Raw genomic sequence first — 15,242 nt, 5'->3', positions numbered from 1 at the left:
CAGGATGGCCAAATCACACTTGGAGTTGCAGCTAGCAAGAGATGTTAAGAGTAACAAGAAGGATTTCTTCAGGTATGTTAGCGATAAGAAGAAAGTCTAGGAAAGTGTGGGCCTTTTACTGAATGAGGGAGGCAACCTAGTGACAGAGGATGTGGAAAAAGCTAATGTACTCAATGCTTTTTTTTGCCTCTGTCTTCACGAACAAGGTCCGCTCCGAGACTGCTGCACTGGGCAGCACAATATGGGGAGAAGGTGACCAGCCCTCTGTGGAGAAAGAAGTGGTTTGGGACTATTTAGAAAAACTGGACGAGCACAAGTCCATGGGGCTGGATGCGCTGCATCCGAGGGTGCTAAAGGAGTTGGCGGATGTGATTGCAGAGCCATTGGCCATTATCTTTGAAAACTCATGGCGATCGGGGGAGGTCCCGGATGACTGGAAAAAGGCTAATGTAGTGCCCATCTTTAAAAAAGGAAGGAGGAGGATCCAGGGAACTACAGGCCAGTCAGCCTCACCTCAGTCCCTGGAAAAATCATGGAGTAGGTCCTCAAGGAATCAATTATGAAACACTTAGAGGAGAGGAAAGTGATCAGGAACAGTCAGCATGGATTCATCAAGGGGAAGTCTTGCCTGACTAACCTAATTGCCTTCTATGATGAGATAACTGGCTCTGTGGATGAGGGGAAAGCAGTGGATGTGTTATTCCTTGACTTTAGCAAAGCTTTTGATACGGTCTCCCACAGTATTCTTGCCACCAAGTTAAAGTATGGGCTGGATGAATGGACTGTAAGGTGGATAGAAAGCTGGCTAGATCGTCGGGCTCAACGGGTAGTGATCAATGGCTCCATGTCTAGTTGGCAGCCGGTTTCAAGCGGAGTGCCCCAAGGGTCAGTCCTGGGGCTGGTTTTGTTTAATATCTTTATTAATGATCTGGAGGATGGTGTGGACTGCACTCTCAGCAAGTTTGCAGATGACACTAAACTGGGAGGCGTGGTAGATACACTAGGGGGTAGGGATCGGATACAGAGGGACCTAGACAAATTAGAGGATTGGGCCAAAAAAAAAACCTGATGAGGTTCAACAAGGACAAGTGCAGAGTCCTGCACTTAGGACGGAAGAATCCTATGCACTGCTACAGACTAGGGACCGAATGGCTAGGTAGCAGTTCTGCAGAAAAGGACCTAGGGGTCACAGTGGACGAGAAGCTGGATATGAGTCAACAGTGTGCTCTTGTTGCCAAGAAGGCTAATGGCATTTTGGGCTGTATAAGTAGGGGCATTGCCAGCAGATCAAGGAACGTTATCGTTCCCCTTTATTCGACATTGGTGAGGCCTCATCTGGAGTACTGTGTCCAGTTTTGGGCCCCACACTACAAGAAGGATGTGGAAAAATTGGAAAGAGTCCAGCGGAGGGCAACAAAAATGATTAGGGGTCTAGAGCACATGACTTATGATGAGAGGCTGAGGGAACCGGGATTGTTTAGTCTCCAGAAGAGAAGAATGAGGGGGGATTTGATAGCTGCTTTCAACTACCTGAAGGGGGGTTCCAAAGAGGATGGAGCTCGGCTGTTCTCAGTGGTGGCAGATGACAGAACAAGGAGCAATGGTCTCAAGTTGCAGTGGGGGAGGTCTAGGTTGGATATTAGGAAACACTATTTCACTAGGAGGGTGGTGAAGCACTGGAATGGGTTACCTAGGGAGGTGGTGGAATCTCCTTCCTTGGAGGTTTTTAAGGCCCGGCTTGACAAAGCCCTGGCTGGGATGATTTAGTTGGGAATTGGTCCTGCTTTGAGCAGGGGGTTGGACTAGATGACCTCCTGAGGTCCCTTCCAACCCTGATATTCTATGGTTCTCTCAACACATTTTTTGATGGAGGCGGCTCTCACAGATTTTCCTAAAATACTTAATTAACTTAGGAAAAAAATAAATATGCACATATACGTGTCCAAATAAATCATTGTAATTTTATGTAGGAATTTTTTTTTGCAGACTCAGTAATAATGTCCAGTTGTATTTTTGTGTCCCTGGCCCCTGCTGTGTCCCCATGCCCTCCCAATACTCACCCAGGCTCCCCATCGTGCCCCTGATCCCCACTGCTTCCCCCCTCAATTGCCCCCCAGCTCCCTTCTGCCGCCTCGCACCCCAGGCTCACCCTGTTCCTTGCCTCTTGACCATGGTGTCCAGTAAGGCCAGCCCTGCTGAAGCCCAGAGCCAGAGCCCCACATCTGGAGTGTTGCAGGTCGTCTGAAGTCCACCCTTGAAGCCCCATGGCAGGGGGGCTGAACCCGGGGAGGGGGGCTGAAGTTAGAAGTTCATATTCCCAGGTCCTTGCTGTGACCACTGGATCACTCTCTCTGCCAGTTAAACTGTAATCTTGCAGCAGACTCCTTTAGCTTGAACTGTAGAGGAGCAAGACTTGGTTAGTGAATGCACATTAATTCTGACTAGTTCTTGTCTTGTGTTGTCCCCTCCCGCCATCCTATTCAGTTTTACAGCGCATCAGGAATGCCAACGAAGCACCTTTCTGACAGCGTCTGCGCCGTGTGTGGCCAACAGATCTTTGTAGATGTCAACGAAGAAGGGATCATAGAGAACACATACAGGCTTTCCTGCAATCATGTGTATCCTTTTCTCTTCCTGGAGCGACCGGAGCGCTAGCACCTAAGGTAGCCTGCTGCCTACTGTGGGTCACTATTTGGAATCTGGTTAGAATTACTGTTTGGGTAACTTCATTCTACTTCCCAGAATTCCCCCTTTCCTGACTTCATGTCTCTAGAAAAAGAACAAACACGAACCAGTTGCGTGGCAGCAGCTCTCTTCTGAAGCGGCTGCATTTCAGGAACGGGTTAAGCTATGGAGGGGCATACATCCTTTCCAGGAATTGCTTCCCCCGTCTGTGCCTTTAGGAGCAGGCACAGGGTAAGTTTGCCTGGAACCGGACAGCTGAGTCACTTAGGGGTTTGCCTGTGGAAGGGAGAACCTTCCACCTCTGGGTCACCAGTTCTAAACCAACCAAGCTGACAGCAAGAAAGTAATTGCCATCTGATTGTGTGGTCATCTATGGGAAACAAATTTGGTCTCGGTCCAGTTCCTAGTGGATAAGTGTCCGCACCATCAAAACAGGCATTAACAGACCCTCGTTGACGATGCACTTTGCCCAGAGGCCAAAGCTTGGGGAGAGCCATTCAGCCAATAGAGATTGTCCCTCAAGGCCGGTCCGAGAGGACAGCATTGGAGGAGTTTGCACCATTGCTTCTTCCTGTGTTTTGATTTTTCTTGGGCAAGAGGGCTTGTCCTACTTGCTTCTGTCATGGTTCAGTTTTGCTTTGTGTGCATCAGATGTAGTTGATGATTGAGGAAATCTTCAGAACACACAGATCAGATTGAAACTACTGTGGTTTTCAGAGCGTACCTTACTTTGCAAGTCATTAACCACCTACAGTGCCGCAGTGATGCTGGGCTTCCTGGTCCCGTGCGTGTAACACTTTGTGCGGCTGTCTCTGCTAAAGGTCTTGTGGGTTTTCTGCTGATGGCACGATTCAAAACCTGACACGCTGCTTAGGTTACCAGCACAGTGTTGATCTGAATGTGATGGGTTAGTTGTTATGGCTCGCCACTGATCGCATCCAACCAGAAGATTGATAGGTTCTTGTCCAATTCAGACTGCAGGGTTCAAGAACTCAGAGTTCTATAGTGGGAGTGCCTAGCAAAAACACGTACACTGAGGACAATACCAAATTGATAACTTTGAGATTAACAAAAGAATAATAAATGCTATGAAACTTATAACTGCAAAACAATAAAAGAATTCCAAAACTCCCGGTGGTAACATTCCTATTATAAATACCTTTAACTTAACATACTCACAGCCTTCCTTGAGGGACCCGGTAATAGGAGGTGAAGGACTAGCCTCACTCCTGTCATGCCCCATAACACGATGATACTGGCTTCCCCAATCGTTAGAAATGTTGAGTAGTTATACTATAATGCACAAGCTGAGCATCATAGAAGATACTCTACAGAATATAGGAGAACAAAGACTAAAGAAAGACCTAAAGACTAAAAGAAGCACTAAAAGAGCGAGCTCAAAGAGAGCTCGAAGTAAAGCTTAAAGGCTGCTAAATAGAAAGAAGCTAGAAGAACGCTCCAGACTTCTTCCGTACAAGGTATTTTATAGGACCCTGACACTATGTAATTCAGACCCCACCTACTATACCCAAATCTTAGTTCCATACCCTAAGAAATTTATGGGTACCCTTATCCTATAGGTTAGTGGATTATGACATTTATTTCTGTATATTAATAAGGATTATCTCACTCCAAAAACTGCCAATCTAGGCTCTCTTGGTGACTTCCAAGTTGTGGTGTACCCTGTGGTTACCAGCTGGTTGTAGATCCTGGATAAACCTGTTCAGTGTTGTGTATAGTTCCTCCCTTTGGTTCCCCCAAAGTTTAGGGACCACTCCCATCTATGCCAAAGGTTACCAGTTTTTATGCTGACTTAGTCTTAACTGATTATACTTTTAGCTATATAGCACTTCTTACCGGATCTTACAGGCCAGTAGGCTTCTTGCATTTCAGCAAAACTTATTATTAGGAAACACGTGGCTCAACACATCCTAAATTCAAAGGAATTAATGCTGATAAAATAGAAGAATGAAATGGATTCATTCAGAAGAAGAAACCTATTATTTGATGTGGCTGGCTGGATTAGTAGGATAGAATAGCTAGCAAAATAATCTTGTGGGCTACAGCAGCGGTTCTCAACTTATTTACCATTGTGGGCAGCATCCAATACTACCTGTATGGCCCTGAGGATGTCACATGGGCCGCAAGTGGCCCACGGGCTGCAGGTTGAGAACCACTGACCTAGAGCCAGGGTGTCTAAACTTGGCCCTAAATAAGGGCCACATTGAAAACACGTCTGAAGCTATGGGCTGCACTTGTCTTTAAGGCTATAATCACCATTCTGAATTCATTTGTTTTGAATAAATGACTCTCTATCATGAGCTGAGCAGTTTGGGAGGAATCTAGGCCAGCGTTTCTCAAATGCAGCTACCAAGGTCTTTTCTTCCTGCCACACCCTCCTGGGCAGTGATTGGGGGAGGCAAAGCAGTGGTCCCTCCCCCAGGGCCACCAGCAGGGGTTGGACCCTGCCGTGCACACTTCCCCCACCCCCCGAGACACACATGCTGGAGGAGCAGGCAGCTAGTGAGTTCTCCACCTTCCCAAGGACAGTAGGGTTGGGCTCCAGCCCTGGGTTCGTGAGCAGTAGGCTCTGGCCACGGAACTCCAACCCCTGGTTGCGGGGCTCCCTGCCCATTACCCCTGGCCTCCACCAGCCCCTCATGCTACCAGCACTCCTAGCTATCTTCAAGACACCACTGACTTCCTGAGGAAACTACAATGCATTGGTGATCTTCCAGAAAACACCATCCTGGCCACTATGGATGTAGAAGCTTTCTACACCAATATTCTACACAAAGATAGACTACAAGCCATCAGGAACAGTATCCCTGATAATGTCACAGCAAACCTGGTGGCTGAACTTTGTGACTTTGGGCTGCTCTACACTGGGGGGGGGGGGGGGGGGGGGGTTTCGATCCAAGATACTTACACAACTTCAGCTACGCTATTCGCGTAGCTGAAGTTGTGTATCTTGAATCGAATTACCTGGGGTCCAGACGGCGCGGGATCGGCCGCGGCTCCCCCGTCAACTGCGCTACCGCCGCTCGCTCTGGGAGTTCCGGAGTCGACCGTGAGCACGTTCGGGGATCGATTGCTACCTGCCGATATGGCGGGTAGTGAAGACGTACCCTTTGTCCTCACCCACAACTATTTCACATTTGGGGACAATTTATACCTTCAAGTCAGCAGTACTGCTATGGTTACTCACGTGGTCTCACAGTATGCCAAAATTTTTATGGCTGACTTAGAACAACGCTTCCTCAGCTCTCGTCCCCTAACGCCCCTACTCTACTTGCGCTACATTGATGATATCTTCATCATCTGGACCCATGGAAAAGAAGCCCTTGAGGAATTCCACTCTGATTTCAACAATTTCCACCCCACAATCAACCTCAGCCTGGACCAGTCCACACAAGAGAGCCACTTCCTGGATACTACTGTGCTAATAAGCGATGGTCACATAAACACCACCCTATACCGGAAACTTACTGACCACTATACTTACCTACATGCCTCCAGCTTTCATCCAGACCACATCACACGATCCATTGTCTACAGCCAAGCTCTAAGATACAACCGCATTTGCTCCAGTCCCTCAGACAGAGACAAACACCTACAAGATCTCTATCGAGCATTCTTAAAACTACAGTACCCACCTGCTGAAGTGAAGAAACAGATTGACAGAGCCAGAAGAGTACCCAGAAGTCATCTCCTACAGGACAGGCCCAACAAAGAAAGTAACAGAATGCCCCTAGCCATCACCTTCAGCCCCCAGCTAAAACCTCTCCAGCGCATCATCAACAATCTGCAACCTATCCTGAAGGACAATCCCTCACTCTCACAGACCTTGGGAGACAGGCCAGTCCTCGCTTACAGACAGCCCCCCAGCCTGAAGAAAATACTCACCAGCAACCACACAACAAAAACACTAACCCAGGAACCTATCCTTGCAACAAAGCCCGTTGACAACTCTGTCCACGTTTCTATTCAAGGGACACCGTCACAGGACCTAATCATATCAGCCACACCATCAGGGGCTCGTTCGCCTGCACATCTACCAATGTGATATGTGTCAGCAATGCCCCTCTGCCACGTACATTGGCCAAACTGGACAGTCTCTACACAAAAGAATAAATGGACACAAATCAGTCATCAAGAATTATAACATTCAAAAACCAGTCAGAGAACACTTCAATCTCCCTAGACGCTCAATTACAGACCTAAAAGTCTCAATTCTTCAACACAAAAACCTTCAAAAACAGACTCCAAGGAGAAACTGCAGAAATGAAATTAATTTGTAAACTGGACACCATTAAATTAGGCTTGAATAAAGCCTGGGAATGGATGGGTCATTACACAAACTAAAAACTATTCCTCCATGGTAATTTTTCCCCTACTGTTACTCACACCTTCTTGTCAACTGTTGGAAATGGGACATCCTGATTATCACTACAAAAGTTTTTTTTTTTTTCTCCTGCTAATAGCCCACCTTAATTGATTAGTCTCGTTAGAGTGGGTATGGCAACCCTCATTTTTTCATGTTCTCTGTGTGTGTGTGTGTGTGTGTGTGTGTGTAATATATACACCTCTACCTCGATATAACGCTGTCCTCGGGAGCCAAAAAATCTTACCGCATTATAGGTGAAACCGCGTTATATCGAACTTAATTTGATCCGCTAGAGCGCGCAGCCCCGCGTGCCTCCCCCCCCACCCCCAAGCACTGCTTTACCTCATTATATCCGAATTTATGTTATATCGGGTGGTGTTATAACGAGGTAGAGGTGTGTGTATACACAATCTTCCTACTGTATTTTCCACTGCATGCATCTGATGAAATGGGTTTTAGCCCAGGAAAGCTTATGCCCAAATAAATTTGTTAGTCTCTAAGGTGCCACAAGTCCTCCTGTTCTTTTTGCTGATACAGGCTACCACGGCTACCACTCTGAAAGATAAAAATGTCACTGGCCTACGTTGTCAGATCTTTGAGGCTGGGATGGCCCAGTACTGCAGGGTTCTGGTCCAGGACCAGGGCGCTGAGATGCTACCACAATACAAATAAAAACATTCTGAAGCTTACAGGCTGTATCCAATGTTTTGTATCAATACAGTGCATCCTCCTCAATCTTACAGCACTTAATCTAAGAGTAGATTGAATTTTCTGAGGATTTACAAGTAAGTTTGTTAGTTTGAGTTAAAAATAACACTGGGATCTCTACAGTTTTGGGGGAAGTTTTTTAATACTACTAGCAAATAAAGTATTGGGTTCTGAGAACACTTCAGTCTCCCTGCACACTCAATAACAGACTTAAAAGTGGCCATTCTTCAACAAAAAATCTTCAAAAACAGACTCCAACAAGAAACTGCGGAACTGGAATTAATTTGTAAACTGGACACCATCAAATTAGGCCTGAATAAAAACTGGGAGTAGATGGGTCACGCAACTCCCACCAGGGCTCTGCCCCGGACAGCTCTGACTGAATTTAAGCCTTGCAAATGCCACGTAATCTTATTGGAATCCTCCTCTTCCTTTTACCCTTTCTCCCTTTGTACTGCTTGTTCTCACACCGTGTCATGACTTAATTCAATTGTAAGTTTCTCTGGGCATGGACTGCAGATGTTATCTGTTCTATACAGTACGTGATCTGCATAAGCAGTGTGGTGAACAATGGGTAAGCAAGAAGCAGCATTCTAGAACTCCGTCATTAGAAGGCGGTGGTAGTGGGCGTTTTCAGCTGCCCGGAGGCATGGTGGCTTGCTGTACGTAGGCTCAAACTGAACAGGACGTTTGAGTCATCATTTATGGGTGTTGAAATGTGAAAACAAAAAGCAGAAACTACAAGGGAGCAAGCAGCACGTGACTTCATTTGGAGCTCCATAAGATGTAATTAGTGATGTGGAGGTCGATGTTCTCTGTCATTCGTGACCACAGACTTACTGCGGTTGACATTGGACCGAAAGTTAGAAGGAAAAGAGAGAGAATTTCTTAGAAGGAAATTTTGTACTCGTGCGGTGGGATGGAAATAGATTATACCACAGGCAGCAATCTGACCTTGAGTGACCGTTGCTGAGGTGACCATATATTTTTCTTACTCTAACTTCCGTTCTGTAATTTTAATCTTGAACTTCTAGAAATATGGGATGTTAGTCATGGTTAGAATTTCCCTGGAGTGTGATCATGCACTCGGGCCACCCCTCTCGTCATGGCTTTACGAGTGCTAGACAGGCAGACTTAGAACCAGTTGATGGAGTCAACAAAATAGAAGATAAGGGAGCATCAGTAGATATAATTGGAACTTTCTAAAATCCTTTGATAAAATCCCTCAAGAGTCTGTGAAAGAATCGATGTTGTAGGGTAAGAGGTAGAAGGCTGTAATGGTCTGGAATCTGGCTCAGAGAGTAGCAGGAATAACTGGTCAACTTCCAACATTGTGGGAGAGGCTAATGAGGTGCCCCAACGAGCCATAGATAAATCAGCATTTTGTTTTATCTTCCAGCTGTCCTCTGCCTCATTAACTACACTCCTTCCAAACCAGGTGGCGGGAGCTGCTGCCACCTGAGGAGGGCCAGTCTGTACTCCACTCTGGGTCCATGGCCCACTGGGGATAGTAGTTGGCAGTTCCTTCGCGGAGCTGTGAATATGTGGGTGAACCTGGCGCAGTTCACAAGTTCCTCTCATGTCAGGCCCACACAGTATTGGTTTCACAGCTAGTTGCTAGACAGCAGAGGAATGTGGAGATTTGGGAATAATGGGCTCAGTTCTAGGTTTGAGAGGAGAGCGTTCTGTAGTGGCCCTTTTGCCCCTGGCCTTCCAGCCTGTCCGTATCACCGGTTCCATGCATGCTTCGCCTTAATTTCATCCCGGATGATTTAGGTCTGGCCTAGTTATAAGCAACTGAAAACAGTCTTACAATGAAAACTGTGGGGCAGCCTTGACTATGTGTCTACCTGCATCCCCTGTAACTACCAAGTCATAGTGACTGTCCCACTAGCTACCCCACTGTTAAACCTGTCCTATACGCCAAATCCTGATGGATTAACTGGCCAGGTTTATGTTCTTGGTTCTGCCGGTGACTTGGCTACTCGGGTGGCACTGTTATCTCCTAGGGGACGGTGATGTGAACAGTAGAGCATGCCTGCCCCAGGAGTGAGGTCAGTGCATAGTAGCAAGTCTAAATTCCTGCAGAATTACTTCCCATGTATAAATGTGGCTGCCAAAATGTATTTAAGTAGACTGAACAACTACGTGGCTGCTCGTGCAGATCTGAATGGCTTCCTCTGTGATTAGAGCAGTGACTTGTGTATCTGGGTGTGCTGAGTTCTAATCCCAGTGTTCCCGCTCTTTTGCTGTTCTTTTGTTTTTGTTTGTTTTCCCCCCCCAAGCGCAGCTTCCCTTAACTTGTCACCCTTCAGATTCCATGAGTTCTGCATCCGAGGCTGGTGCATCGTTGGGAAGAAACAGACGTGTCCATACTGCAAAGAGAAGGTGGATCTCAAGAGAATGTTCAGTAACCCGTATCCTTTTCTGGCCTTGTGACCAAATCCTAGCAACTTCGTCTCTTTTTGTTTGCCTTGCACCTTAAAGGTGATCTGCAAACTTATTAACCAATCAACATGACAGCCCTGCGCTGGGGATGGGGTCGGGAGGTTGGGCTCCCCTCTCTCCCGTTGCATGAATGTAGATGGAATACATGGGCTGCAGGTGTTAAAGTAACCCAGTTTTAAACAAGGAAGGGGTTTGGTATACCGAGACCTCAGCCTGTTTAGTACCTTGGCCAACACACCGTTAAAAATCCCTGTAATCTTTTCTTAAAGATACAGAAACGGAGGGAAACGGAGAAAAGCAGTGGCAATGTGAGGTATTAAGTCAGGCCTTTATTTTAACAGCATCCCTCATGCCCTTTCCTGCTGGCTGGAGGGAGTTTTAATGGGAAAACCCCCTTGTGTGACAGTCTCTTAGATGGTATTGAAGCGCTTGCTGCTGCTGTTTAAAGGCCTTTCAGTCCAGGTGCTGGCTGGGATTCAGCTGGAGCTGGTAGGGTGACTATGTCATCTGGGCACACCTCTCTGGTCTGCTCAGGATCAGGATGACGAAGGCCTGGGCTCCCAGGAAATGTTGCAAGTGTCAGCCGTGATGGTGAAGCTCACTCCGCTAGTCACCGCCTTGCCTGCCATCTGTGTCTGCCCACAAGCCGTTCTCTCACGGACCCAAACAGGGAGGGGTGGCTGGAATAGCCCCTCCCCTCGCTGTTTTGTCCACCAATCAGGCTTACTAGCCAATACACCAGAGGTGGGAAAACTACAGCCCAGGGGCCACATCCGGCCCTTCAGATGTTTTAATCCGGCCTTCGAGCTCCCACAGGGGAGCAGGGTCTGGGGCTTGTCCCGCTCGGCGTGTGCCATGACTCCACACAGGTCCCGGAAGCAGCAGCACGCTCCCCCCCGGCTCCTACATGTAGGTGTAGCCAGGGGGCTCCGCACGCTGCCCCCACCCCAAGTGCCGCTTCCGCAGCTCCCATTGGCTGGGAACTGTGGCCAATGGGAGCTCCAGGGGTGGTGCCTGCAGATGGGGCAGCGTGCAGAGCCACCTGGACACGTCTCCATGTAGGAGCCAGAGGGGGGACATGCTGCTGCTGCTTCTGAGAGCTGCTTGAGGTAAGCGCCATCTGGAGCCTGCACCCCTGACTCCCTCCCACATCCAACCCCCTGCCCCAGCCCTGAACCCCTCAGTCCCAGCCCAGAGCCTCCTCCGCACTCTGAACTCCTCATTTCTGGCCCCACCCCAGAGCCTGCACCCCCAGCCAGAGCCCTCACCCCCTCCCGCACGCCATCCCCTAATTTCGTGAGCCTTCATGGCCCGTCATACAATTTCCATCCCCAGATGTGCCCCTCGGGCCAAAAAGTGGGTCGTCCGTCCGTTTCCCCCCCCCCCCCCCCCCCCCCTGCGGTACACCAAATCTGGCTCACTAACTTCTAGCTCCATGTCTCCTGTTTTTAACAAGCATCATTTCAGCACCATTCTTGACCTCTTTGTTTGGACTGATTCTGTCTCCCGTTTGTACCTCTTCCCATCCAGATGGGTTATTAGAGATTATTGTATCCTCTTATGAACGTTTACATCTTGCACGTGAGCTCCCACTTCAGGTAAAGTTGAGGGGCCAATTGTCAGGCATCCTCTAAAAGATCCTACCCCCTCACTCAATGTGTGCCCTGTTATCACACCCCCTCTGCAGGCTGCTCAGAGGGATGAGGCAAGTACTTCTTCTCCCCCCGCCCCGCGTTAGTGCTTTGCTTTTATTCTGTCAGGTAAGAGTTGGGGGAATTTTAGGTCTGGCTTGACTTGGTAAATGTGGCCCCATCTTACTCAGCAGGTCGGATGTATGTGGGCTCTTGGCTGCTTGCTGTAATGTCAGGTTTTGACTGCTTGTTCCTAGTACTGTTGTAGCTGCAAAGCTGGGTTGAAAGAGGGCCTAAAGATATTCTATACTACCCAGCCCATCACTGTGCAGACATGTAGCATAGCGCCTTATGGGGTGAGACCCCCCCCCTTCCTCCCCACCCAGTACTTTCCTTGTCGTTCTCCAGCCCAGCAACCCTTCCTCCATCCCCAGGCTCCCATTCCAACACTGAGCTGTGGGGTGGAGATACGCCTCAGCACATGGATTGCACTCTTCTGAATGCCATTGTGAGGGGCTAGTGCCAGGGAGTCCATGAGCAGGTCGCTGTTCTGGACACACAGGAAGGGTTACCAAGGGTGAGGCTAGACCCCAGCATTGCCCTTCTCCCCCACTGGCACTGCCTACCCTGAGCCCGTAGCCCCAGGAGATGAAAGCCCAGCTGTATGATCCCTGCTTTGGAAGGCCCGTCTGTGTGCTATTATCTCCGGTTGTCATCTTGATACTGTATCAATAGGTCCACTTCCTCTAACCTTTCTGCCATAATCTATAATTCTGCCATCCTCAAGTCAGAGGTGCAAATAACAGGGCTGCATGCAGAAGGCTTCAGCTAGGTAAGACACCTGCCCGCAGCCTTCCGAGCCAGCCCCACGTTTCTCTCTCTGTTTCCCCATTTTGCTGCTTTAACTCTTTCCGCATACAGCTGGGAAAGGCCCCACGTCATGTACGGGCAGCTGCTCGACTGGCTACGCTACCTGGTGGCCTGGCAACCCGTTATCATTGGACTGGTACAAGGTATCAACTACATCCTGGGGCTGGAATAAATGCTGAGCGGCCAGCAAGCCGGGGACATCACAGCAGGACTTCGACAGCAGTGGCGGAGGGCAGCAGCTGGCCAGGAAGACTTGCTTGTATCATTCACCTCTCAGGATCTTACACACCTACAACACGTCTCCGGGGACTAAGGGAAAGACTTGGCGCTGGCCAGCTCCCAGCAAAGCGGGTTTATGCTGGGGCGGGGGAAGGGTATTCTTTTTTAAAACAATTATTTTAATGAGCGTATTTAAAACTTTATATTGCAGATTAAAAAGGAAATTAATGTTTGTCCCACTTCCCTCCTCCAACCACCTCTCCACTTAGTTGTCTTATTCCCCTAGAACAAAGAAAGCCAAGCTGGTTTTGGAAGCTAGCAGAGACCACTCGCAGAAACCCACGGCAGCTTGCTAGGTACCGTCCCACCTGCTCTGGCTAAATCAGATCCCTCGCCACTTGCTCAGGTCTGTTCTTCACAGCAGTTGCCAGCAACTCTGCTGTAAGCTGGTGGCAGAGGCCTCCTGTGGCCCTTGATCGCTGTAAAAGCCAGCTGGATTCCCCCGTAGTCAGGGCAGGATTCTGAAAGAGTAAATGCAGTTAATCAGAGAAAAGGCACCTGCTGTGAGCAAAGCTCAGAACTGTGTAGCTGGAGGCATGAGACCTAGGACTGTCAAATGCATCTACATGCAGAAGGACCTAGGAATCCCCCTGTGGTTGGCGCTGCCCAGGAGAACAGATGCAGAGCGCTGAGCCCGTGATTGAGGGGCTCACTACAAAGGTGGAAGGCAGTCAGGTAGCCGACTACGGCGAAGGGAGGGTAACATCCCAGCCTGCATCGTGTGGTCAGTGCACAGGGGAGAGACTACACCTGGGACATGCAGCTGCCTCCAGTGCACAACGCTAAGGGATGAACTAGGGCGTATTCACCTCCCAACCTGGCAAGCCAGGTACTAAACCAAGGAAATGAACCTGCAAGTCTGACCTCTGTCATGGACACAGTCTAGTGTGGCAAGCCATCTCTTTCCGCACTCTGCCCTTTTTTTGGAACATTCAGGCTACTTTAACATTTTTCGATGGCAGTGTATTTTCTACCCGCTGCGCAGACCTAGCCCGGTTTGGGTTAGTTCCCTCCCCCTTCCCCCCCCCCCCCCCCCCCCGCCTCAAACTGACATCCCAAAAGGGGATGGTAGGACAGACTGCTGGGGCTTGTTTGTTTTTCCCAACTGCTCAGAACAGACAAACCTACTTAAGGGATAAGTGTCAAATTTCCCCTTTTTTTTTGAGCTTTCTCTGAATGAGGCTGGAGGGAAAAACCTGTTTGGTGTGTTGAAATCCAAACTTCTTACCAAAGGGCGTTTAAAGAGATGTTCTCTTCTTCTTTAAGAGGACAGCAGAACCTTGTTTCGGGCTGCCTGGGGCGCCCACTGGGGGCGACTGCCTTTTACTATTTGTCAAGTTTAATAAAAGGCTTTATCGATATATTCTGTTCATGTAGGGCCGGATGATGATGACTCTTCACTAGCTAACTCAGCAGTCCCATTGAATTCAAGGGAACCCTCTGTGGTGTAATGCACTACTCATCTTGAGTCGGGGGGTCAGAATCGGGCCCTAATTGACAAGTGTCATTTTACCAGCGTGTTGCGACATGTGAGTTACAGATTGTAAAAGCAGCAGTGTCTTAGAAACTGGAGACCTTGCTGCAACAATTGACTCAGTGGCAGATGGGGATGAGGTGGCATGGCACACAGTGAGTGAGCTTCGACTGGAGCTTGCCTTACGCCGGCATACAAATGAGCTCGTGATTTAAAGAGACGTCTTCAGGAATCAGTTCAAGCATCTTCCTGCCACACTGACTTTCTGTGAAAGCCTGGGCATCCTCGGTGCGCAGCCCAGGAGTCATGGTGTTTGGTGGGTTTTCATGTTAACCTCCCCAGCACATGAATGGGCTTGCAAGGTCTACCAACAAATCTGATGTCTGCTGGAAACACAGCTAAATATACCCTTTTTTGTGGTGGTTACGATCCCTGTCCCCCTCTAATTTCTATAAAGAAATAGTTAACATCGTCGCCAAGTGTATGAATAATAAGGAACAAAGGAGCTGGGTACAGCAATCTGGTTGCAATACAGCTGCAGGAATGTTCTACACAGGGATCTGGTAGGTCTATGGGGACAGGTCTTTGGAAGCCTCTCTGGAACAAAAACTTTGACGCGTGTTGGAGAATAGGGATGTGGACAGCAGTCCTTGGATGTATCCCATCTGCGTATGCTCCACAGCCCGACCCTGCAATTCTCCAGGCAGCATGTGACCGGTTGTGGCAACGTGAGGTCCTGGCATATTACGGTTGTTTTAGG

At 48.6% G+C, this 15,242-nt stretch overlaps 1 protein-coding gene across 1 annotated transcript in view; it reads left to right on the top strand.

Annotated features, from left to right (window-relative positions):
* The window catches only part of RNF121 (ring finger protein 121), a 52,180-nt gene extending 37,269 nt beyond the window's left edge, over positions 1–14,911 (top strand). Inside the window, exons 7-9 of the mRNA XM_054015940.1 lie at positions 2,485–2,618; positions 10,096–10,197; positions 12,781–14,911. Coding sequence (XP_053871915.1) covers positions 2,485–2,618; positions 10,096–10,197; positions 12,781–12,901 — 357 coding nt within the window. The 3' untranslated portion in view covers positions 12,902–14,911. The remainder of the gene's footprint in view (positions 1–2,484; positions 2,619–10,095; positions 10,198–12,780) is intronic.
* The last annotated feature ends 331 nt before the right edge of the window (positions 14,912–15,242 follow it).

The sequence above is a fragment of the Malaclemys terrapin genome, chromosome 1 (assembly GCF_027887155.1).
Source record: "Malaclemys terrapin pileata isolate rMalTer1 chromosome 1, rMalTer1.hap1, whole genome shotgun sequence".
Classification (NCBI taxonomy): domain Eukaryota; kingdom Metazoa; phylum Chordata; order Testudines; family Emydidae; genus Malaclemys; species Malaclemys terrapin.
Note: the sequence above shows the minus strand (reverse complement) of the source record. Positions and strands in the feature narration are given on the sequence as shown.